The sequence below is a fragment of the Phoca vitulina genome, unplaced genomic scaffold (genome assembly GCF_004348235.1).
Source record: "Phoca vitulina isolate PV1807 unplaced genomic scaffold, GSC_HSeal_1.0 scaffold59, whole genome shotgun sequence".
NCBI classification, from domain to species: domain Eukaryota; kingdom Metazoa; phylum Chordata; class Mammalia; order Carnivora; family Phocidae; genus Phoca; species Phoca vitulina.
In genome coordinates, this window is record NW_022589762.1 from 1,190,358 (window position 1) to 1,213,072 (window position 22,715).

At 49.2% G+C, this 22,715-nt stretch overlaps 1 protein-coding gene across 10 annotated transcripts in view; it reads right to left on the reverse strand.

Annotated features, from left to right (window-relative positions):
- The window catches only part of CACNA1C (calcium voltage-gated channel subunit alpha1 C), a 665,215-nt gene that overhangs the window by 83,471 nt on the left and 559,029 nt on the right, over nucleotides 1-22,715 (reverse strand). For all 10 annotated transcript variants that reach the window (XM_032390971.1, XM_032390977.1, XM_032390968.1 and 7 more), the window contains 3 exons: nucleotides 21,267-21,468; nucleotides 19,527-19,685; nucleotides 18,835-18,945 (listed from right to left, as the gene is read on the reverse strand). In XM_032390971.1, the coding sequence (XP_032246862.1) occupies nucleotides 18,835-18,945; nucleotides 19,527-19,685; nucleotides 21,267-21,468 (472 nt within the window). The remainder of the gene's footprint in view (nucleotides 1-18,834; nucleotides 18,946-19,526; nucleotides 19,686-21,266; nucleotides 21,469-22,715) is intronic.

Sequence of the window (22,715 nt, forward strand, 5' to 3'; positions counted from 1 at the left end):
AAGGAGACCAGACAGGGCTGGGCTACATTTGTTCGGTAGGACCAGCATTTTCCTATTCTCTGAGCCACTAGTTGGGTCTTACAGGAGATGGGATTCTAGAGGTTGGGGAGTGGGTATGAAAGCATTAAGGGTCCTCTGAGACTTTCCCAGACCTCTTCCCCAGTTCTCTTGAAGCCTGCCAACTTTCCCTTTTAATTTTTTACTCACAAGAGCCAAGAGTCTGTGTTCTTCCATTTCCTCCTGACTATCCAGCTCCCTGAACTTCCCCACTTCCCAGCCATGCCCTCTTTCCAGAGGGATCGCAAGACATGCTGTCCTAGGGCTGTTATTCTTAGTGTGGGAGGTCAGGTCACAGGGAAAGGGGCCTCTCGGTTCCCAGGCATTTCTGCCAAAAGAAAACAGAAACGCCACGGCGGAGACTTTGGACAGCCAGACTGGAGAAGAAGAGGTTGGCCATGGTGTGGGTCAGGTGAGGGTCAGCTGGAAATCATGGCTTTCTTGTTGGCTTCCCAGAATCATTTCTGAATATACTAGAGCCTTGGAGGCAGAGGGAGACTGTTCTCTCCCATTTAAGTCACATGTTATGAGCAGGAAATAACCAATTCCTTCCCAGGTTCTTAGATGTTATTCACAGGGCAAATGGAGAAGACTGAGTTCTAAAGAAGGGAGGTAAAGAGTGAAGACCCCAAATGAACTGTAAATATGCATGTGTTTTAAAATTCAAGTTTGGAAAACACTGGGGGAGTCTCTCTCGACGGGAGTACCCTCTTTGTGGGGAGAGCTAGTTCAGAAGGGAAAGGGAGGCAGGGTCAAGGAAGAGAAGGGAGAGAAACAGGCGCCAGAGCAGAGTCCAGGAAGGTTCAGCATCTAGCCTAGAAAACTTGGTAACGAAACATTACTTGGGTGTGGGGGCAAGAGGAGAGATAGGGAGGGGGAAGGCTCAGCGCTCAGGAAAGGAAGTTGAGTTGGAGTCTTCTCATTCGCCAGAGACCTGAAACAAAATGGGTAAGCCGGCCTGGTCTGCAACGCCTCTGAGAGAGGAGAAAAAGGGAAGGAAGGCAGAGAGTAGGGCAAAGGCCAGGATGAACACACAGGTTAGTTAGCTGCTGAGCACCAGGGGAAGGCGGACACCGAAAGGGACCCTGCCAACCTCCCGGTTGGGCATCGCTCATCACCCTTTCTCTGGGACTTCTTTGTGTACGTGTAGATGGAGGGAAAACACACACCAGTCCACTGCTCCTTGACCATGGCCCTCTCCCAACCTTCCATGACAGGCTCTCACTGGTTGGGCTCTCGCAAGATTAATGCCTCAGGCCTCGCCCTTGCCTTCACCAGGCTGTGCGGCTGAGACTTTTGATCCAGGCAAGCTACCTGGGAGACCCAGTGCCAGGGCCTCCACTGGCTGCAGAGACCCAATCAGTTGCCTTATTGGACTGTGCTTGAGGAGATTTACACATAGCTAGAATGCAGGGGTGAGGGAGCATGCCAAAGGGGGCGGGTGACAGGATCCCTTTAAGAGGCAGATTTTTACTCCAACCCGTCCGCCCACCTTCCCCGCTCCTCTGTCCCACAAGCCCATCAATTCTCTAAGCTGGACCATGAAGACGGTTTCAGATCCAGCTTTCAGCTCTTTCCTCCATCCACCTCCTCCTCCCACTCTCAACAGTCCTTCTTCCCACCCCATCCACACCCATCCCCAGAAACAAGGTGATCTCCATTTAGACACCTGGCCAAATCCTTAAGTGGGCAGGGCCTGGAGGAATATTTTTTCCCCTGCACTCTCTGGAGTGTAAGAGCTTAGTCCTCTCTCTCTCTCTCTCTCACACACACACACACACACACACACACAAAACCTGTTTTTGCCTACCTCCTCATTTGCTGGAAACCACAGGTAATACAGATTTTGGGGGTGTAATGGAAGAAGGAGGGTGGGAAAAAAATCATAGGCTTTTTCTCTTAGGAGATCAGTTTGACCTAGACCCGGTTATACCTGTCACTCCTTCTTTCCCTGGTGATGAGGTCCCAAATGGTAGAGTAGAAATCAAGGTTAGGGAAAGGGTTTTCCTTGCCCTCCCTGAAATGGTTAACCAAACCTCTTAATGTCCAACTCCCCAGAGTCAAGCAGGGCTGATCACCCAAACGGTATGGTGTTTTGGGGGTGAGAAGGCTTTCCCTTGACATCCTTAAATCCTGCAGATTTAGTGGGTTTTCCCCTTTCAAATTCCCAGCCTCTGGGGATGAGTTTAGAAGATGGACCTCTTCTCTGGCCTTCCTGGGAATGCTCTTGTGTGCATCCACTCAGGCTGATGAGCGGCCACCCCTGTGATCTGCAGTTGCTTAGACCCTCAGTATGACCCATTCTCCTGAGTGCTGCTGACCCTCCACTCACTGGTTGAGGTGGGTTGAGAACATGCAGACAAAACTGATATTAACTTTAGCAAATCATTATTAGAAAGGACAAATTGTCACAAAACACCATGTTAGGCATTTTGAATGCACAAGAATTGTGGATTTTCCTCTTTTTTGGATTCTCTGTGCCCTGATTCACCTCCATCCTTGAAGCTATTCCAAGTTGAAAGAGGCAGTATTAAGGGCATGGTCTCTGGAGGTAGGTTGTCAGTTCAAATTCTACTTCTGGCGCTAATAAGCTGGGTACTCTTGAGCAAATAACTTCACCTCTTTGTGCCTCAGTTTCCCCACCTGTAAAATGGGAAAACTATAGGGTTACAATGGGGATTACATGAGACAATACATGTAAAGCACTTGGACTTGTGCCTGGCCTGAAGTAAGCTCTAAATAAGTCTGGATGACTGTCAGTGTTAACTCGAGTTGATCTACCTCTCTCCTAGTTAAGCAGGATTCACAGGGTCTATTTTGGGGGTGGCACTGAGTAGAAGGGCAGGCAAAGCCCAGGTGTGTGGAGGAAGGAGGGAAGAAGGTTCTGGAATCCTGAGCTTACCTTTCACCAGCATCTAGGGCCTTTTTGCCCATCTTGAGGCACTAGTGAGTAGTGTGCTGTCTGGAGACTCTTGAATTCATTTCTGGTACTATTTTGAGACTGATGACAGTTTGCAAGTTGTCATGACTAAATTTTGTTAGATACAGGGTCATGTGCACAGTTAACTGCCAGGTTCTGAGAAACCACTATTTTCACTAGGGGAGACCCAGGCCCCCCTCCTTCCTGGAGGGCCGGGAGGACAGGAGTGGGCTGCCAAGCGGGCCTGTTTCCCACCTCTGATCCCGGGGAGCAGGGCTGCTGCGGAGAGGATAGAGGCACATGCCTTTGCCCTTGAATTCTGGATTCTCAGCTCCTCCCTGCCTGGCACAGAGGGCTCCTCTGTGATCTCAGAGACAAAACAAACTTTAAAACAGATTGGTGGTGAGAACGTATCACAGGAAAATCCGCACACCTGGGAGCCTGTTGTGTGTTCTTGGGGATTTTGAGGTAAGGGTTCTTTTGTTGTTATCACTTGTTTTTTTTTCCTCTTCTCTATCCCTGCCTGCCCATCTTCAGAATCTACCTCTGATGGTAAAGCGAAAGAACCCAGAGGAGGTGATGAGGAAGCCTGCCTGGCCCCAATGGGGAGGCTGACCTGGACTTTCAGTCCCTCCGGGGGTGCTTACTTCCAGGGACCCCGAGCCCCACACAGTGTTGCCAGGCTCAGTGTCAACGCGAGAGGCCTGAGCCTAGAGGAGAGGTGGAGGTGCTGGGATGGGGACAGAGAAAGGCCAGGAAGGAGGAGTGTCAGAGGGAGGGAAAGGCCGACTGGCAGGTCGCAGAGATGCCAGAGAAGCAAAGGGACTGAGGAATCACATGAGAAGCAGAAGGTGAGAAGGGCAGGGATGGGGAAGGTCAGAAGCAGAGGGAAGGAGGGAAGGAGAAGTTGGGAAAAGCCACACAGGTGGTGGGAAGTGGGGAGAAGGAGAAAGGAGTACGAGGGGGGAGTGGAAGGGAGCACGAGAGGAGGGAGGCAGGAGGTACAGTCCCAGAGGCAGGCCCAGGGCCTCGCAGGGGAAAACAGGGAGTCCACACAAAGCGGGAGGAAGGGTCATGCCACCTGGGGGAGGCAGGGCTTAAAATGGAAGGGAGGGACCCATGATGGCTCATCCTCAACCCAGGGTTAGGGGGTCTCTGAAGGAGAACAAGAGCCCCTGCTTGAGTCAGCAAGCAGGTGAGAGAAGGTACATGAGGCAGGAGGCTGAGCAGAGGCGGTTGGTGTGGCCGGGGAGGCAGTGTCCAGTTCCTTGGAAGCTCTGGTCTCTCCTGGGGCCCAGGTGGTGGGACTGGGACGTGGGGGAGAGCGAATGAACCAGGGAGAGGTGCTGAATGCCGCAGGCAGCTCGGCAGTGGTGCCAAGAGTTGATCTCATGGCATCTCATGGAACACAATGGTAACCGACAGCAAGCAGAGATAATAGGACTTGTGTTACGTTAGGCTGTCCTTTAGACATAACAGTAATCACGGAGATTAGTGGCGTCTAACGGAGAAGTCATAACGGGGGCACACAGCTGCCCCAGGCCCCTGGCAGCCTGGGAGGGAGCCAGGATTCTGCCTTCCTCTGTCAGCTCCTCCCCTGTGATGCGCTCATTCGGGGGCTCCCGGAGGCTCAGGCTGCACACACACGAGGGGCAGGAGCAGGCTGCAGGCCAGGGTAAGGGCCTGGGTCCGCACACCTGGGGAGAGGAGGCCCCAGGTGGGTGGTGGTGACAGGGCTGCTCTTGACATTGTCGGAGGAATGTGCACTTTGAACTAGACACCTTCTGCTCCAATTTTTTTTAATTGAGGTTTTTCCTCCCCAGGAACGTTTTAAAGGCCCTCTTTCATTTCTTTCTCTCACCAGCACATAATGAGCACTTACTGGATGCCTGGGACTCCACAAGACTGAACGGGTCTCACACTGGCCTCCTTCTCCCCTGGGAGCAGATGAAAACTGGGGGTTATTGGCTAAGCTGCCTTTGGGGACCTCAGAAGGTTCTTTCTGGGCCTCAGTGTGCCAGGGGTAGGCGGCTTCCTGCTGCTACTGAGCTGCTTTCTGCAAAGGTCTCCTCCGGGACCAGGGTGCTGGGTGGATGCGTCCCTGCGGTGGGGCAAGGCCGGCAGACACAGTGCAATGGATGCAGACAAACTGCGGCTCAAGTAAACACCATGGACACTCTTTGAAGGAGAAGGGAAGGCAGAGAACAGGAAGCACCGGGAGCGGGTGAATGAGGAGGAGCCGTCCCACCCCGCTGCTCCAGGGCTGGACTCCGACCTGTGACAGCCCTCTGCCGGCTGCCTGCCTTGAATCCTCTCTCCTCCAACCCAGCTGGGAAAGCACTCCAAACCCAGATCTGACCGGTCCCCTCCAAGCCCTTCCTGACTGAATGGGCTGAGCCCTCCTTAGTGAAGGGGCAGGTACGGCCCCCCTGCAATTGCGAGAGGCAGCACCTGCACCCACTTTAGTGAACGAAACGGGAATGCACTGAGCTCCTGCGCTCGCTTCCAGAGCTATGCCTGGAGTTGTGCGGCAAGTTCCCAGAGCCCCCCCTTCTCTGTCAAACAGCAACAGTCACGGGCTCGGCGAGGACAACCTGAGTTGGCACAGGACGCGTACAGTGCCCGCTGCTTGCTGCCATCCCTCCCATACCGCTGCGGTTTGAGCACTCCGTGGGAGGCCGCCTCTCCCGGCCTTGCTGGTGGCCTTCCTGCACGGCCCCCTCCCCTACAGCGGCGGCTGGGGGCTGGCCGAGCCGCAGGTCCGCTGGGGCAGCGGTGACCCCGAGCCCCGCGGGTCTGGGGATCCCTCTTCCCCCCCCAGACGCGGTGCGTTCTGGTTTCTTTCTCAGTGGCAGGGATGGAGAAGGGAACCACAGTGTACTTTCCGCTGGGCTTCTTTACACAGTGTGAATAATTTTCCACATTAAATAATTAAGTGTAATAGCTAATACCACCCTTCCCACACAAAGGCTTTAGCCAAGTCATATAATTATTTTTTATCATTCATAGTGACTTTCAAGCTCTCAAGCGCCAGGCAGGAAAGAAACCTGTCACAATGTTGCAACAATATGCAAATCCCTGGGTGCAAGAGCCACGGTGGGGAGGCCCCTCCCAGACAAAGCCCATTTGTGCCTGTCTGCGTGCACTGTTTGGCATCAGGTACCCTGTGGACATTCCACAAATAAATAATAATCAGGGTAATGCCAACTCACCAATCAGGCTGCTAAGAAGCAGGCAGGAGCTACACCCCACACAGCAGGTGCCTCTTGACTCTGCCGCTGCCAATGGCCGGGGGGGGGGGGGGGGGGGCGTTGTTACATGTCACCCCCTTGCTGCCTCCCTTCCTTCTCTTGCCCTTTCTACTCCTTTGAATGAAACGCACATATGTGGTGAGTTTCTGGGTTGAGGGGGTTCCCTTGCTGGTGGGAGACACTGGTTTCTTAATAATTTGGGTAAGCAGGTTTCAAATGTTTCAAGAATTAAATAAGAGGCTGAATGGAGTCCTACCTTAGCCTAAGGCATTACTTCTCACTCTGGGGCGCACACTGCCCTCTAGGGGGTGTTTGGGAACCTGCGGGGGCACCACTAAGATTCAGGGTGGCAAAACTGGCATTTAGTAATGGGTGGGTGGGCAAGGATGCTAAATGTCCTGCCAGGCATGGGACAGTTCTGCCTAATGAACTGTGGTGTGTCCTGTATGACTTTTGGGAGATTTGCCACATGCAAATAAGGCTCATCGGTTATAATTTATCTTAAGTTTTTATTCCAAGGTCTCCTAACTCTGCTCTTTCATTAACCTCTATTTTTTTTAATGTGGAATGAATTCTTCTACTAAATACAGACTTTTCCCATTACATTAAAATTCAGGGATTTTTATATTGCATATATATATGCACACACATAATGTAAAAATATATATAAATATTCCATTACATTTATATATATAAGTATGACATTATGTGTATAGATGTGAATTTTGTATACATAAAGTTTTAAGTTTCCTCTGATTTAGGAAAATTAAGGAGGTATTACAAAGTATTTGTTACAAAAAGGGAACTTTAGTTCTAAAAGGATCAAAGACCACTAGCCTAAAAGGATGTCTAAGTTTCTATAGAACTCTTAAAAGGAAATATTGCTTGCTCTTGGGGTTTTTTAAAGTTAATTCTCCAGGTTGGTGAGGAAATAGAAAGTCATTCAATCCAAGAGCCATTCATACTTCTAGTTTAATTTACGCTGAGCCTTGGTCATTAATGGGCCCCTGAACAGGACCTACCCACAGTGTTCCTCGGATAAGCATTCTCAAATGCTCTCCTAGCACACACAGGCCAGGTTTTCCCGGGGTGGCGCCGCCCCGGGCACTGCAGAACCTCGCGCGCCCTCGGCCCTGCCCACTCAACCCTCAATGCTGGCTTTGTCTCCCTGGATCAATGTGGTGCCTCTGCAGATTTCCATAGCTGGGTTCTGTGGAGCACTAGTTCTGGGAGATGGTAACTGGCTCTTCAATGAGACAAGACAAACAAACCAAAAAACAAGGCTTCAGTCCTCTAAAAAGGCTGCAAGTGTTGAATCTCCGGGCTTTAACCTGGGGCGATCTCAGAGTGCATCATGCATGACAGGCTCGGGGTCCTGCACCGAAGAAACCTGTCTAATTACACTGAAGGCAGGAGTTCCCTAGTTTAGGTGGCCGTGTCCTGCCGATCGCCACTCCAGATGGCAGCTCCCTAGGCATTAGCAGCCACACCCTTGGCTTTCCATTTCTGCTTCTCTCTCCAGCAAGTTCTTGGGGGTGACCTGGGGCGGGTGGGGACTGAAGGGGGTTTCCTCATAGGATGTTAGAGCTGTTAGAGGGGCTGGAATCATTTCTGTGGGGAAGGAAGCAGGGTTCCTCAGTTTCCCCAGGGGGTGCTGTCTTATTGACGTGACATATCCAGAGTGCCTGACAGGTACCAGGTGTTCCTGTATTAGCATCTGGAGGCATATAAAGGTGGGTAAGAGGCAGTTCTGCTAAAACACTATCCTGACCTTCCCTGACTCCTCTTCTCACCCTCACACCCTCTTCACCATCAGACGATGTTGCGACACTGCCCACCTCCACCCATCCTCCGCGGCTGTCACCTGCATGTCCAGGAACAGACTCCTAACTGCTTCCCCCCTTTGCCAGTACCAGTGCGTGTTCTTCTCTAGGCCATCAGCATGCTGGTTCAAAAACATGAATCTGATGATGTAACTCCCACTAAGGCCCTGCTTAGTCCAGGTCCCGAAGGGCCTTTGTCCTCTGACCCCTCCTCTTGCTCACTGCTCTCAGTTCCCAAAATAAGCTCAGCTCGCTCCTGCCTCAGGGCCTTTGCTTTCTGCTCTGTCTGAAAGGTTCTTCCGGCTCCTTTTCAACCTCCGGGCCTCAGTTTACCCGGTACATTCCTGACTACCTTATCTGAAATAGGTGTCTCTTCCCCCAGTGGTGCTGTCCCTGTGGGGGCCTATTTCCCCCAGCATAGCACTTGCCCTATTCCGTAGCCCCTTCGTCTCTGCACTACCCCGTGAGCCCTGTGATATACTACCATGTCTCGACATCATCACCGAGGTGCTCAATAACCATTTATAGAAAAAAAGATGGAAAAAGCAGTACTAACAAGTAGAAATTACAGAGGGGCACATTTCAGTTCAATATAAAGAAGGATTCCCAACCGAGCTGCCTGAAGAAATCTCTTATGGCAAAAAGGAAGAAGGCTTAGAGATTTCTGCATTGATGGAAGATCGATGATCTTAATGGTTTTATCTGATATTAATATTCAGACTCTCTTTTCCTTGTTCTCCAGTTTCATAATTTCCATCATGCATGCAGGCGTGCATGCATTAAACTTTCACCGAGTGCCTCTCATGGGACACAGAAATGCCTTCCAGGAATTTGGCAATCTAATTTTTGTCTCCACATCTTGCAGGTCTTCCCATTTCAAGTGCATGTGCATGTGTGTATGCACACACATTAATATGTCGGCTTTTAGGTGTAGTCACCTATCAAAGGACTGTCTCCTCTCCTGAAAGGATCTGTCACTTCAGGTTTGGAAGGGAAATCCAGAAGGTGCAGACCAATGCAGGGAAACACAGGAGTCAAGGACAGAATGGGCGAATGAGGGGGCAAGGGGATAAGGGGCCTCAGAGGAGGCAGAGGACATGGGAATGGAGTGACTATCAGTTTACAGAGGCTTGTTACTTGAGAATGGCTTGCTTTCATTTTGTCTCCGGTCTGCTTATAAGGAAGAATGTGAACACTTGCTGAGGACCCATTACATGCACAGCAACATCTCAGCTTGCTCATATTTGTTGTGTCAATGAGTGGATAGAGCTTGGCTCTTGAATCACCTACACCTGCATTAAAATCCCCCAAAAACAACAACAAAAAATCAGCTCTGCCATCTTGGACACATTACTTAGCTTTTCTCTGACCTTCAGTTTCCTAAATACCATAATGCTTCTCTCATGGATTAATTGAGGTAGTGAATGGAGAAAATCTAGTGTAGGGGCGCCTGGGTGGCTCAGCCAGTTAAGCGTCTGCCTTCGGCTCAGGTCATGATCCCAGGGTCCTGGTATCGAGTCCCACACTGGGCTCCCTGTTCAGCGGGGAGCCTGCTCCTCCAGCGTGTGCTCTCTCCCCATCTCTCTCTCTGTCAAACAAATAAAATCTTTACAAAAAAAGAAAATCCAATTCTTCAGATATTTCCTTCCCTCCTTGTTTCTGAGTGTTTCTTAATTTAAGGTATTGGAACTGATACAAAATGGGTTCATGTGTTTATTCGCTGCTTCTTAAGTAGGAACAGGAGTTCCAGGCCGAAGAGGTTTTCCAGGGATGGATGGGATGGTAAACTGGGGACTCTACCAGACCCAAGAGTGAGCCAAAGTCAGGGAGGGAGGTCTGTTCTTAAAAAGGCGAAGTGAGCAAGGCTGCACTCACCAGCCTGCTTGTGGTCACCGTGGTGTCCCTGGTACCTGCCTGCCATGTCAGCACTCAATATGATATTTGCTGAGCTGTTGGTGAACTTTAGCCTGCAGCAAAACACTAGCCCAACAAAACACAGGCAAAGAGTTCTGGAAATAAACAACGTGAAGAAAGACAAGGCCCAGGGACAGAGAAAGAGAGGAAATGGTCAGCAATGGAACTCCAATCTTGTCCCAGGAATGAGGTTTTTTTTTGTCACAGGAAAAGGTGTTAGTAGCATGGTTTATGCTGTCTTATACAGCCCAGCTTCAAGGATGCATCAGGACGAGCCTTGAAATTGTATTACGGTATTAAGCAGAAATCTGTGTGAAGGGATAGAATCAATAAGCTCAGGATGAGAGAAGACAGAACACCAGAATTGCAAAAGGACCAACTTTAAAATGGTAATGGACAAGAAGAGCATGATGAGGCAGGAGGTTCCTTTCTTCAGAGTTAGAGGGCTGGGTGCAACCTCCCCAGGCTGAGGGACCCTGCCATGTTCCATCTAGACGGCACTTTCCTCAGAAGCCACCAGTGCCTTTTAGACATTGCTATGACCTGCATGTTTGTGTCCCCCATCCCCCATGTCACATGCTGGAATCCTGGTGACCAAAGACATGGTGTTAGGAGGTGGGGCTTTGGGAGGAGATGAGCTCATGAGGGTGGAGCCCACAAGAACGGGATTCCTGCCTTTTTTTTTTTTTTTAAGATTTTATTTATTTATTTGAGAGAGAGAGAGCACAGAGGGAGAGTGAGAGGGAGAAGCAGGTTTCCCCCCGAGCAGTGAGCCCGACGTGGGGCTCGATCCCAGGACCCCGGGGTCATGACCTGAGCCGAAGGCAGATGCTTAACCAACTGAGCCACCCAGGCACCCCTGGGATTCATGCTTTTGTAGAAGAGCTCCCACAGAGCTCCCTCACCCCTTCCACCATGTAAGGACACCGTGAGAAGGCGCAGCTGTAAACCAGGAAGACGGCCCTCACCAGAGAAGGTAACCATGCTGGCACTTCAATCTTGGACTTCCAGCCTCCAGAACTGTGAGAAAGACATTCTAGTCGTTGGTAAGTTACCCAGTCGGGGGTATGTGCTCTAGCAGTCAAAGAGATGGATGGGGACAGCACCTTACTCTGTCTCCCACGGTCTGCTAAGCTCGTGTTCCTCCTTTACAGAGACATGGAGCCATGGAGAGAACTGCACGTAGAAACTATAACTCTACCGGCCCACCCCCAACTCATTCCCTGACACAGGAGGGAGATAGGCTTCCTGGTTCTCAATCTACCTGAATTTTCTCCCTTGCTGGGGAGTGGATGATTAAGCAAAGAAAGTAAAATTTCTTGGTAAAGAAGAAAGCCTTGCAAAAATGATTGCCTCACACAGAGATGTATGTCTAGCTTGTTGGCAAGTAGTGCAGTTAGAGCCCGAGGTAAAGTTGGAGAGAAAGTAGATTTTAGCCGGCAACGTAATTACCTGGCAAAAACAAACCAAGTTTCTAGAAGATATTCAGCTTTCAAGAAGAGGAAATGGCTCTGGTTTACTTTCTTTCCTACCGGTCATTTTATTTCCACCTTCCTTCTCCTGGTCCGTTACTGGGCTATAAAGAAAGAGTACTGAAATTCCTGTTGGCCTGTGGAAGGGCATTGGGTATCAGCATCCCTCCTCGCCGGGGGTGGGGAGTCTCGTCCCCAGGGGCAGGCCCAGGCCCAGGCCTGATGGAATCCTGCCTGTAGGGTCTTCTGGGCCCCTCGGTTGCTGTGCTGGTGCATCTACAGCAATTCTGGCCCTGCCATCCTTCTCACTCTATCTGCCTGGGTTGTCCCAGGGCCCCTGTGGGGTTGCTCAGGGCCTTGTGGCAGCTGACAGACCTCCTTTGCTGATTGGCAGCTTCTCTAACACCAGCTCATGTGTCCCTTTCTCCTGTGGCTCTGATTCAGTCAGAGTTGGCAACACTTTGGAGCCTATCCTTTGGCATGCCCCCCACTTGGCTCCTTTGGCGGACAGCGAGCACATCTGATTTTGGAAGCCAATGAATACATAGTCCAGATATGACATCTACAGCCTGAGTAGGAAAGTAGGCAGGGCTCACGTTTGGTAAAAATGGCCTCTCTTCCCTCGGTCAGAAAGGCAGATCGGCTACTTGCCTTGGGGCTTGTGTCATCACTAAGACACTCTCCCAGCTTCTCCTTCTGCCTCATGAGTGTCAGAACCCTGGTCCCTTTCCCCGGGGGCAGCTTGCTTATGGAGGACAAGGGCTCCAATGCCTAAAACAGTGGGTCCAGGCCTGAACAATCTGGACCCTCAGCTTCAGAAGCCCCCTTTACATATGTAGAGGGCACGGGTGCCCCTCGGGAACCCCAAGCAGGCATCTTTATGACATCTTCAGGCGGTGTGTGGAAAGCTATTTGCCAAAGGGAAACCAGATGCTGGATCTTTTCTTTTTTTTCTTGGTCAGACAGAGAGCGAGAGCGAGAGTGAGAGAGAGCACAAGCAGGGGGAGCAGCAGGAAGAGGGAGAAGCATGCTCCCTGCTGAGCAGAGAGTCCGATGCAGACTTGATCCCAGGACCCTGGGATCATGACCTGAGCCAAAGGCAGACGTGCTTAACTGACGGAGCCACCCAGGCATCCTTAGATGCTGGATCTTTAAGGAAAGGAACTTCTAGGCATGGATAGAACTGACAGAGTAGACTGAGAAATTGGACTGCAGAATTTCTTTGCAAGTCTTATCTCTGAATGCTTCCTAGCCTTCCAGCTCCCCATTCCAGCTTTCCCTCTGCCTGTCCATATGTGAACCTAGTACCCCAGCCTAGCCTGCATCTGTCCCTTTTGCCACAAGCCCTGTGAAAAGAAATTAGCTCCATCTTGATCACGCCCTTAGGATATCCCCCAAACTCCCCTCACCTTGGCAGGGCCTCTGCCCACCCACGTTGGGGTCAACAATCCTTCCCAAGAGAAGAATCATTCCTAAGAACAACAGAGCGTGCAGAGAAAAGATTGCTCTGGGGACCATCGGAATCCATGGGATCCCCTGCATCGTACAGGCACAATCAGCAATAAGAGGAAGGCTGCCTTTGGGCGTGGGAAGTCCAAGGCCAGCAGCACCCCCTCTCAGGCTTGGAGACTTGCAAGATGCAGAGCCGGCTGGCCCTGCACAGTGCTGATCACGAAGAGGGCCACTGGAGAACCTCTTAACGGTTCCTTCTCATAGCCTCATGGCTGCTCATGCGGCTGGGACCACAGTGAGGCTGTGCCCAGTGCCAGGCGATGGGGCCTGACAAGCATTTGACCTCCATGGTCCTGAGCAGCTCTGGTTCTCAGAGCATCTCATTAGCCAGGCTTCCTTCTAGTTCTGACTCATCCCTTGCTCCCGGCCAAGGGAAGTGTGCATGGGCCACAGATGGACTCCTCGGGACAACAGACTGAGGGAAGGAGGAGCTGCTTTCTTTGTCGGCCAGTGCCTCCAGCCTCACCCTCTTTCTGCTTCTCTGCCCTCCGAGAAGCAGCCAAGCCTTCATTGCCCTCATGTCCTCTTTCCGGAAGGGTAACAGGGGCTACAAAAAGTCCCCAGAGCAGAGACAATATGGTGGCTGCTGAATTACTGCTCCACTGTTATCTCACACTATGAAATGTTGGCCAAGTTCTCTGTCTTGGGGGCAGGGGACAGGAGTCCCAGCCCAGACAGTTACAAGGCATGCTGGAGCCTAGCAATAGAAGCCAGGGCAGGGTAAGAGTGCCAGGCAGAGCCGAGCTGGAGAAAGGATGTGGCTGGAAGGCTGGCATCTCCTCGGGAAGTGACGTCAAAGCTGTCGGGAAGCAAGTCTCTGGCCAGCAACTGAGATGCGCAAGGATAAGGTTCTACACCCTGAGGAGGGGTCAGGCAAGAACCGGGTATAGGCTGAGGGCTCTCAGATTTCAGTTTCACTAGGGCACTAAAGCACTGTCAGGAAACCTAGTCTGAAGCCCAAAAGACTGGGAAGAAGTGTAGCTGGGTGCCCCAGGGATCACCAGGGACACAACCCCTAGAAGCAGACTAATTCCGGACTGCACCTGCCAGGGCACTTTCTCCGCCTCCCGTAGGGCCTTCCTGAGCTCAGAAACTGGGTGGGACAGGATCCACAGGGAAGAAGCCTCAGCACTTGCAGCTGACAAGGACCGGGGAAGTCCAGGGATGACAGAGAGGGCTGGCCAAGTCAGGAGAAAATCCACATTGTGGGATCCCAGAGCAAGAGACTGTCTTACCCTGTCAAGAGGGCTTCCACCATAAGTCACTTTTTGGCAGAAAACTAAAAGCTGGAGAGAGAGTGGGGAGGGTGAGGTAAACCATCTGGCTTCATGAAGCCAGAGCAGCTGGGCTGAAGAAACCAAGACAGACAGAGGACAGCAGAAGCTGGGAATATTATGGGAAAGAAGCAGTGTCCAGAGCTGTGCTGCCCAACACAGCAGCAGCCGGCCACATTTGGCTATATAATTTTAAATTAATTAAATATATTTGAAAAACCAACCCTTGGCTCTACTAACCACATTTCAAGTGCTCAACAGCCACAGAAGGCTAGTGGTTATATTGCAGACAGTGCATATGGAACATCGCAGGAAGTTCTATTAGACAGAGCTGGTCCAGAGACCTCACTTCATCCCCTAGGTTTGAAATGCCTTGGGGCCCTAATTTGTCCTGCAACATGAAAGCAAGTCCCAAGGCTTTGGCTGCTCTTATTCAAGAAGGCTGAGGTGCCAGGAAGGTCAATGAGTGATTTCATTTTGGTTCTGTTCGCCTCTCAGTCTGGGAGAAAGCTGAAAGGGAAGACCAAGGTTTTGATCACAGGGAGCTGCCAGGGTCAAATCCCCTCCAGCATCCTCCCCTGGGGGGAGATACGGAATGGGCAGCAGCCAAGGGGCACGAGATACCTCTCAGTAATAGCAGACCTGCTTCTTCATCCCTCCATGACCCATGTGAAAGTTTATAGGGAGCAGAGCAGTCAGGAGCCTTTCACTGGCGGAACTCCTGCCTTCCTGGGGCAAACCGACTTCTGCTGAGGAGGGCAAGCCTGGAACCCCTCTGCTCCCTCCTCCCCTCCTCATTGTGCTTGCTGAGTCATTGTCAACAGCAAATCCCAGCCAACCAAGTGACATCATCAGCCCTTCTGGTACTAAAACCTGTAGTTAACAGTGGAGTATCTGTGCCTGGCACTGCTTCCCGAACCAGGTTCTTGCCTCTCTCTCTCCATGGTGATGTCAGAGCTGCCCAAGTGGGCTGAAGCCTTGGGACCACCCAGGGTCATCCTGTCAGCCAGAAAGGGTTTGCTGGTGGCTTCCCTTTCTCCTGCCATTCTCACCTTGGGTAAAGTCCAATCTGGAGTTTTCACTGGGATTGTACAGAATCTATGGATCAGTTTGAAGAGAACTTACATGTTTATAATATTGAGTTTTCCAATTCATGAACACAATATATTTCTCAACTTACTTAGTTTTCTTTAGTTCCTTTCTATGAAATTTTATAGTTTTCTCTGTAGAGATTTTTGACATTTTTTATTAGATTTATTCCTAGGCATTAGATATTTTTTCAGTACTTATCATAAAGTATATCTTAATTTTTTTTCTGTCTTTGCTGATGCTTTCCAATTCCCTATAGGAGAACAACCCAGTTATCTAGTTACCTTCAGACAATTCTAACCAGGACTTTTCCATGCTGACCAACTTGGTCCTACACATGTAGGACTCAGGTACCATTCAGTGTCTCTTACTCTAGGGAAGGGATCTCCTCTGGTTTGCTATTAGGTGTTAAAATCAATACTACTATTACCTACTGCATTCTGTTCAGACATCCCCACAGATCCCTGACGTTTTGGTGGGGGACTGAATTGCTCTAAACTGGTTTATACTCACCCATAGTTTTTGGTGTGTTTGGAATAGAGTGTCAACTTAAGGAGTGGGACAGTTGGATTTAGGGCAGGGATTTACTTGAGTAAAGTCATTTTCCATGGTATGGTGAGGAGAACAGAAATGAAGAACTTGGCAACATCAATCACCACGAAGACAACAAAAGAATGAAACAAGGTACAAAGTGACTAGCCAACCAACTGACCAACCAACCAATCACAGAGACTGAAAGGATAGAGAAGAAAAGTCAAGCACTGAGAACTTCCGATAATGTTTCCCTGGCTACGGTTGATGTGTCTTCTACATCCTTGCTGCCTAACTGTCCTTTTATACATAATGCTTACAAGTGCAGACTCGTTCATATCATATATAAAGAATCATGCCAGTGAAATAAAAGGTGCTGAAGAGAATCTCAGTTAACGGTGAGATATGAAAGCTGTTCTGTATTTCAGAAGCTGCTGGTGCTTGGGCCACACCCAGCCAGATATTTCTACCAGGTCTTCAAGTCATTTTTGGTTTGATTTGCTGCCTGAAATGTTGGAGGATGCTTTTCCTGGGGTCTATTCCCTAAATGAAGAACATAGCTTAATGAGAAACCAGGGCACCCTGCTCTCCTTAAGTCCCAACTGGTCAACCTTCTTTGGCCAGCCAGGTCCAGTGACCTTTACCCCTCTATTGCCAGAAGTCCCTTTAGAGATATTCACAGAAATTATCCATTTTACTTTCTCTTTACAGCACAGATTGACCCTGGCATATGTGAAATGCAAACGGCCCCAGGATGGCTCTCTTACTTCTTTGGGAAAAGTCTTTCTTATTTTACTCCATCTTATCACAGCAGGAAACTAGGGATTGAGGAAACTAGGAAACTCACTTTATGGTTTAGATGACCACAGCTAGCTACTACCGAGGAAATGGCTTATTCCTTGATCTGCAAACTTAGGTAAGGGGATCTTTCAGGCTGAGGCCCCTGCAGGGATCAATTTCATTTGCTTCATAGGGCAGGTCTGCCCAATATATCTTCTGTGGTCATGAGGAATAATTCACAAAGTCCACTGCATGGCTCTGCAGACTGCATCAGACATCATCAGACACACATCTGAGTCAACTGTGGAATGATTCAAGGCTTTGAAATATTTAAACCATATGTCTCGTGAAACTAGGTAAAAGTGATGCCAGTTTCCCTACGAGAGGCTGTCATCTGTGACTGAAGCTCAACTTGGCAATAATCCCGCATTCCCAGCCTCACCGGTCATGTTGCTATGGGCTATGAACCCGTTAGTACTGTGGGGCTACGTGGCTTGGAATAGAACTACAGGTAAGCAGAGGTCCCACGGGCCCTATGGAAGGTGACCAGGGAGATTCAGTGGTCTTCTTTAGGTCAGGACAAAATTTATGCCCCTGAAAGGGACTGGGCTTGGAAGGGAAAGTGAAAAGAGTATATTTAGTGCCCTGGAGGAGGTAGGAAATACCATTATTATCACCAAATGACATTTACTAGGAGTCTTATTCTCTGAAAATTAGCCAAGATCCCTAGGCATTCTTTGAGAGAAGGGACCAACATTGCAAGAATATGATCTGTTTTATCTTAAAGTCCCTCACCGGTTGTTTCCCTCTTTCTGAAAAGCACCGGCAGTACACTTGACATGGAAGATGCTTGCTAACAGCTTGGCATGGTGGAAATTACATCGACTATAAAGTCAGATTCTATTCCCAGTTCTGCCACTTAATAATGGTGTAATTAATATTACACTTAATTGTTCTGAGCTTCACTTCCCTCTTCTCTGAAATGAGGATGCTAATACCTGTGTTATGAGGGTGTTTTGAGGATTACGCGCAATGAGGTATGTGTAGGACATGGTAGGTTATTCAGAAATGTTAGTTGAATTTTAATTCAGAGAAGATGATAGACATCTTGTTAAATGAATATGGATCCAACAGCCAAGGAGCACCCCCTGTCCCATTTAACTCCAAGACAAGTAAAAATTTGAATAAAAATGGAATATATGGAAAGGACCCTTCCTTTTTGTCTCCTGTTGATCTGTGTTGAATCTGTAAAAACTAGTAAAGGAGGGGGAGAGAAGGCTCAAATAGCTAGAGAGTTTTTCTCAAGTCTGTAGCCATATAATTCTCTTAGAACCAACTCTTTCTTTCTCATCGCTCTCCAAAAGGAGTTGCAGCTATACCCTCTCTCAGGAGCAGCTGCCTGTGTTGTGAATCCCAGGCCAGTGGATGCCAATGATTCTGACCTGTCTTCAGGGGTGGAAGATGGCGGGTGATGCTCAAGTCAGTCTCCTCCTCCATTAGTCAGGAGAATGGGGGTGGGGCTGGTTAGGGAGGGCACAGAGAATCCAAAGCGACAGACAATCCAACCTTCCCTACCCTACCTCATTCAGCCAATGGTTCTCATCTTTCTCCCAGCCTTTTTTCCTAGAAGTTGCTCGCAAGTAGCAAACCTCAGACATTTGCCTTCTCGTACTAGAAAGCGCTAGGGAACAATGATGTAGCCTCTGGATGGGAGGACCCCATCAGCTGGGAAACTGAGCCTGAGCAAATGAAGCCCTGGCTGAGCTTTTTACAATGAGGGTGGTCTGTGGCTGATGAAGTGAGAGGGCAGTAGAACAGCAGCCCAAGTGAATCTGGGGGGCTGGTTGTGAAGAGGTTTGGTTTGCCAGTCTGTGGGCACAGTTTCTTCTAGATTATGTGCTGGGGGATGAGGGTGGAGACAGGGTGGGAAAGACAAGAAGAACCATCATCTGCCTCCTTGGAAGAAGAGGCTCAGCACAGGGAGGAATCTGTTTCCTGTATTTTCCAGCCACAGACTAGAGTGGAGACTATCTCAAGGGGTTGTTCTGGTACAACTCCTGGTAGGTTTAGGAGTTGTAACATTTATTTTCCAAGAAGATGGGGTCTTTCACGGATTATTTTTGCCCCTCACTCTCCTTCTTTCAGTACTGGCACTCCCCCTTGTCCATCCCTCCAGTGCCTGCAGACCAGACAACTTTTTCAGAGGCCTACCTTGGGTTTGAAGGCAATGAGCTTCAGAATCATCTCCACGGTGAAGAGGCCAGTGAAGAGCATGTTGAGGATGTTCATGGCAATTTTGAAGAGGCAGCTCTGGCCGTAGTGCTGAGGGGAGGGGAAGGACTGTCAAAACGAGGCAGGGGCATCCCTACTCCTTACCACCCTCCTCTCAACAGAGATCTTCCTTGAACCAAGCCCTGGAAGGCCATTCACATCTCTGTGGGCAGCCAGGTGGACTCAGGAAATCCTGCAAATTCTTCCCTTCTCTGCTAGCTCTGAAAACACAGGTTATGACACCTTTATGGAGACTTCTGGTTCTCAAGAGAGCTCAAGCACAAGTTGACCTCCCTGAAGAGAGGTGGATATAGAATCAACCTCTGTACCCATGCCTCACAGTAGCAAACTCTTCAGGCTCCCCCTCTGTTCTCCATTTCCTTCACTCTAAGCGTTTTATTAGCCCAGGCCTCTATGGATTCTCTTATAAGGTCCCAGAGAGGAGCTCATCCTTGAGAAGGGACACTTGTCCTTCTCCATCTTGGAAAAGAGGACAGTTCTTCTGCTCTTTCTGTCTCTTGGCCAACATGAAGGTGCCCCACTGGAGTCAGCCACGCAGCTCTTCTACACTTCATCTCCTCCCCTAGCATCCTCCTTCCTGCAGGCGTCATGGATCCTCCCCTCGGACTGACCTGCATGGCCAAGCAGATGGTGTTGAGCAGGATGAGGACGAACATCAGGTATTCAAAGTAGGTGGAGTTGACCACGTACCACACTTTGTACTGGTGCTGGTTCTTGGGAATGTATCTCCGCAGGGGCCGGGCCTTGAGGGCATATTCCACGCACTGTCGCTGGGAGGGAGGCAGCAGGAGGGGTGGGGTGGGGATGGAGAGAGCGGGTTAGTAACCTGGATGATGTGTGTGGGGATGGCAGAGGAGGTGGGGTGTGGATGAAACTGCAAACCTGGGGCATCAGAGAAATAATCTACTTATCTAGCTCATTTACAGGTTTGAGATATTATTTGGACTTTTTTTTTTTTTTCCTATCACTCCCTTAATCAAGGAAATCATTGCCTCTAGTCAGTTTCCTTACCAAGATTTTGTCAAGGAGTTTGTGTCTCCTTTTTTCAACTCGGTAATGCCTTGTATACTGCTGACACTTAGGTGGCATTTGATGAATACTTACAGAATGACAGATACTTGGTCTTCCCATTGATTATTTCCTATGCCACAGACTCTCCTTGGGGCACTTCTTAACTTTTCCTTCCTGTCCTAAGTCAATCTCCCTTATTTATCCATGTCCACAAGATCAGAAGACATAGTTCAGGGACAGGGGATCAGATCTTGGGGCTAGCTAGAATCGTGAGACTCCAGCACAGATTCATTTTCTGTGCACTGGGCCCAGATTCCCGTATCAGAAACTGGGGACTCACTCCAGCCTCTTCACTTACCCTCAGCCTCCACACCCAATCTCTAGGCCTGACCAATTTTATTTCTTATCCTGTCCACCTCCACTATCATTAACCTGATAGTAGATCAGGGTCTAATCATCACATCTACACTTTCTAATTGGCCTCCTTCTTTCCCATCTTACTTCCAATCCAAAGGCCATACAGCAGCCAGAATGATGAGTCTAAACCCAAGAGGTTGACATCAAAACCCATGAGGGGTCCAGTTGGCCTAACTGGTGTAGAGCTGAATGTCTTGTGCCATGTACCTACCCATACAAGACCTTAAGTCACTCATGGACAGGGATACAGTTCCCCCTGACTCTCCCCATCGGGGAGCCTAGTTGGGGAAGCGACCTCAGTGACCACATGTTGCAGCCCACCGTAACAGCTTCATTCCTCCCTGACAGAGTTTCCAGCTCTTTCTCATAGGCCAACAGAATACCTCCCAGTACTGGCATTCCCATATCATTCCTCCTTAAGCCTACTTGCGCCCACCTCATGCACAGGCCTCTGTGTTTTCTTTAAGAAACCATTTACTAGTGGTTTTCTAAAGCCCCTCTCTTCCCCACCCTGAAACTCTCACTCCCTCATTGCTCTAGTTTCTTTCTTCATTATCAATGTGCCAACCCACGTGAACACTTTCTGACTTGTCAACTTCTGAGACACAGGGTATGAGGTTTTTTTCCCCCACAGAATCCATCACAGAGTCTCCTTAAGTAGATGCTTAACCAATATTTGTTGGCTGAATGCATTTGCCAGATCCAGGATTTGCATTTCTTTTGTCCAGGCCCTTCCAGAAGACTGACAGCCCTATTCCCTTGTTGAGGAGCAGACAGATGATCTTAGTATCCGCATGGATCACTCTCCTGACTCCAGCCTCTCTTCTGGGTGGGCCACGAGCTGCCAACTGCTGTCATTCCTCACGTAGCCTTGCTCCCCCCCACTGCCCTGCTACCTGTTCCTCTCCTTCCTAGGAAGCTACCTGGTTCTTGTCCAGCTCACAGTTCTTGTATTCCTGCTCCCCCTGCTCCTGGAAGGTGACAATGACGAAACCCACGAAGATATTCATCATGAAGAAGGCAATGATGATGATATAGATGATGAAAAAGATGGAGATCTCCACACGGTAGTTGTAGATGGGGCCCTTGTCTTCTGTGTGGGAGTCAATGGAGCGGTACAGCAGCCTGCAGGAGGAGACAGGCCCCAGAGGGAAGCAGAGAAGCAGTGTTACCTCTGTGGAATGATGGCACCACTGCTCCTAGGGATCCTCGGATCAGGGGTGCTGGAAACAGCTCTAGGCTGGGAATCAGAAGATCTGGGTTCAAGTCCCAGCTCTGCCACTTACTGGTGTGGGACCATGGGCAAATCACTTAACCTCTTAGAGCCTCAGGTTCTTCATCTGTACAATGGAGACAATAAGCCTAACTTTCCTACCTGGCAGGGTGGTTGATATAATGTATATGGAGGGTGTTTTGAAACCGTCAAAAATTATTTTAATGTAAAATGAGTCATGGACATTGATTTCAAATACTAGAAATATTAGTAAATACTGAAACAGCTTTGCAAACTGGTATAGACTCAGAGGATGTTACAATGAATATAAAAGAAATCTATCTGAGAGCAAATATCCATTTAGATAAAAATATTAGATAAAAAATGACCCAGGCTTATTTAGATCATCAGCAATGGTTTGGATTCATACTTAGGTAGTTTACATGTGTATGCCATTCATTTGGGCCTGGACTACGTGCCCATGATGCTTATTCCTCTTCATGGATAGGGATTATCTCCTCTCTCTCCTTTGTTACTCTGCACAGTACTCGGTTATTCTCTAGGTATTATCTATATTTTACCACCTAAGAATGGTGACTCTCAGATCCATGTGCTATTACTGACTTAGAAATACTTAGAATTTTCTCTTTTAAATAATAATTTCCCTGGAATACACTAGGTAGGGGGTATGGGGAAGCAGTTGTCTACACAAGATATATGGAACAACCTGGTAGAGGTGATGCAGTGTAAAAGGCCAGCCAGGTTGGTCTAGGCATTATCTCTGCAGAGGAATTTGGACTCAGGCTTCTGTCCCTTTCTTACGTCTCACTGTAATTATAGGCAAGGCTTTTTCTAAGGAGATGGGGGTAGAGTCTAAAAGATAGCTATCTTGGCCATCTCTACCCACATTGAGTGCCTGTTGGGAGCAGTAATCTTGAATCCTATGGTAATCCAGGGGCTCATACCTAGAGAAACTCACCCCACTCCTAGATGCCATGAGAGTAATGACAAAGACCCCTGTCATTGGGGCTCACTCTGAGGTAGGGAGGGGAAGCTCATTTTTGGTTGGAATTTCTGAAATGTTGACATCTTCTAGAAAAAGAAGAGTCTATGTTTCAGCAGTGACCATGGAACGCAGATTGTTTTAGAAACAAACCCT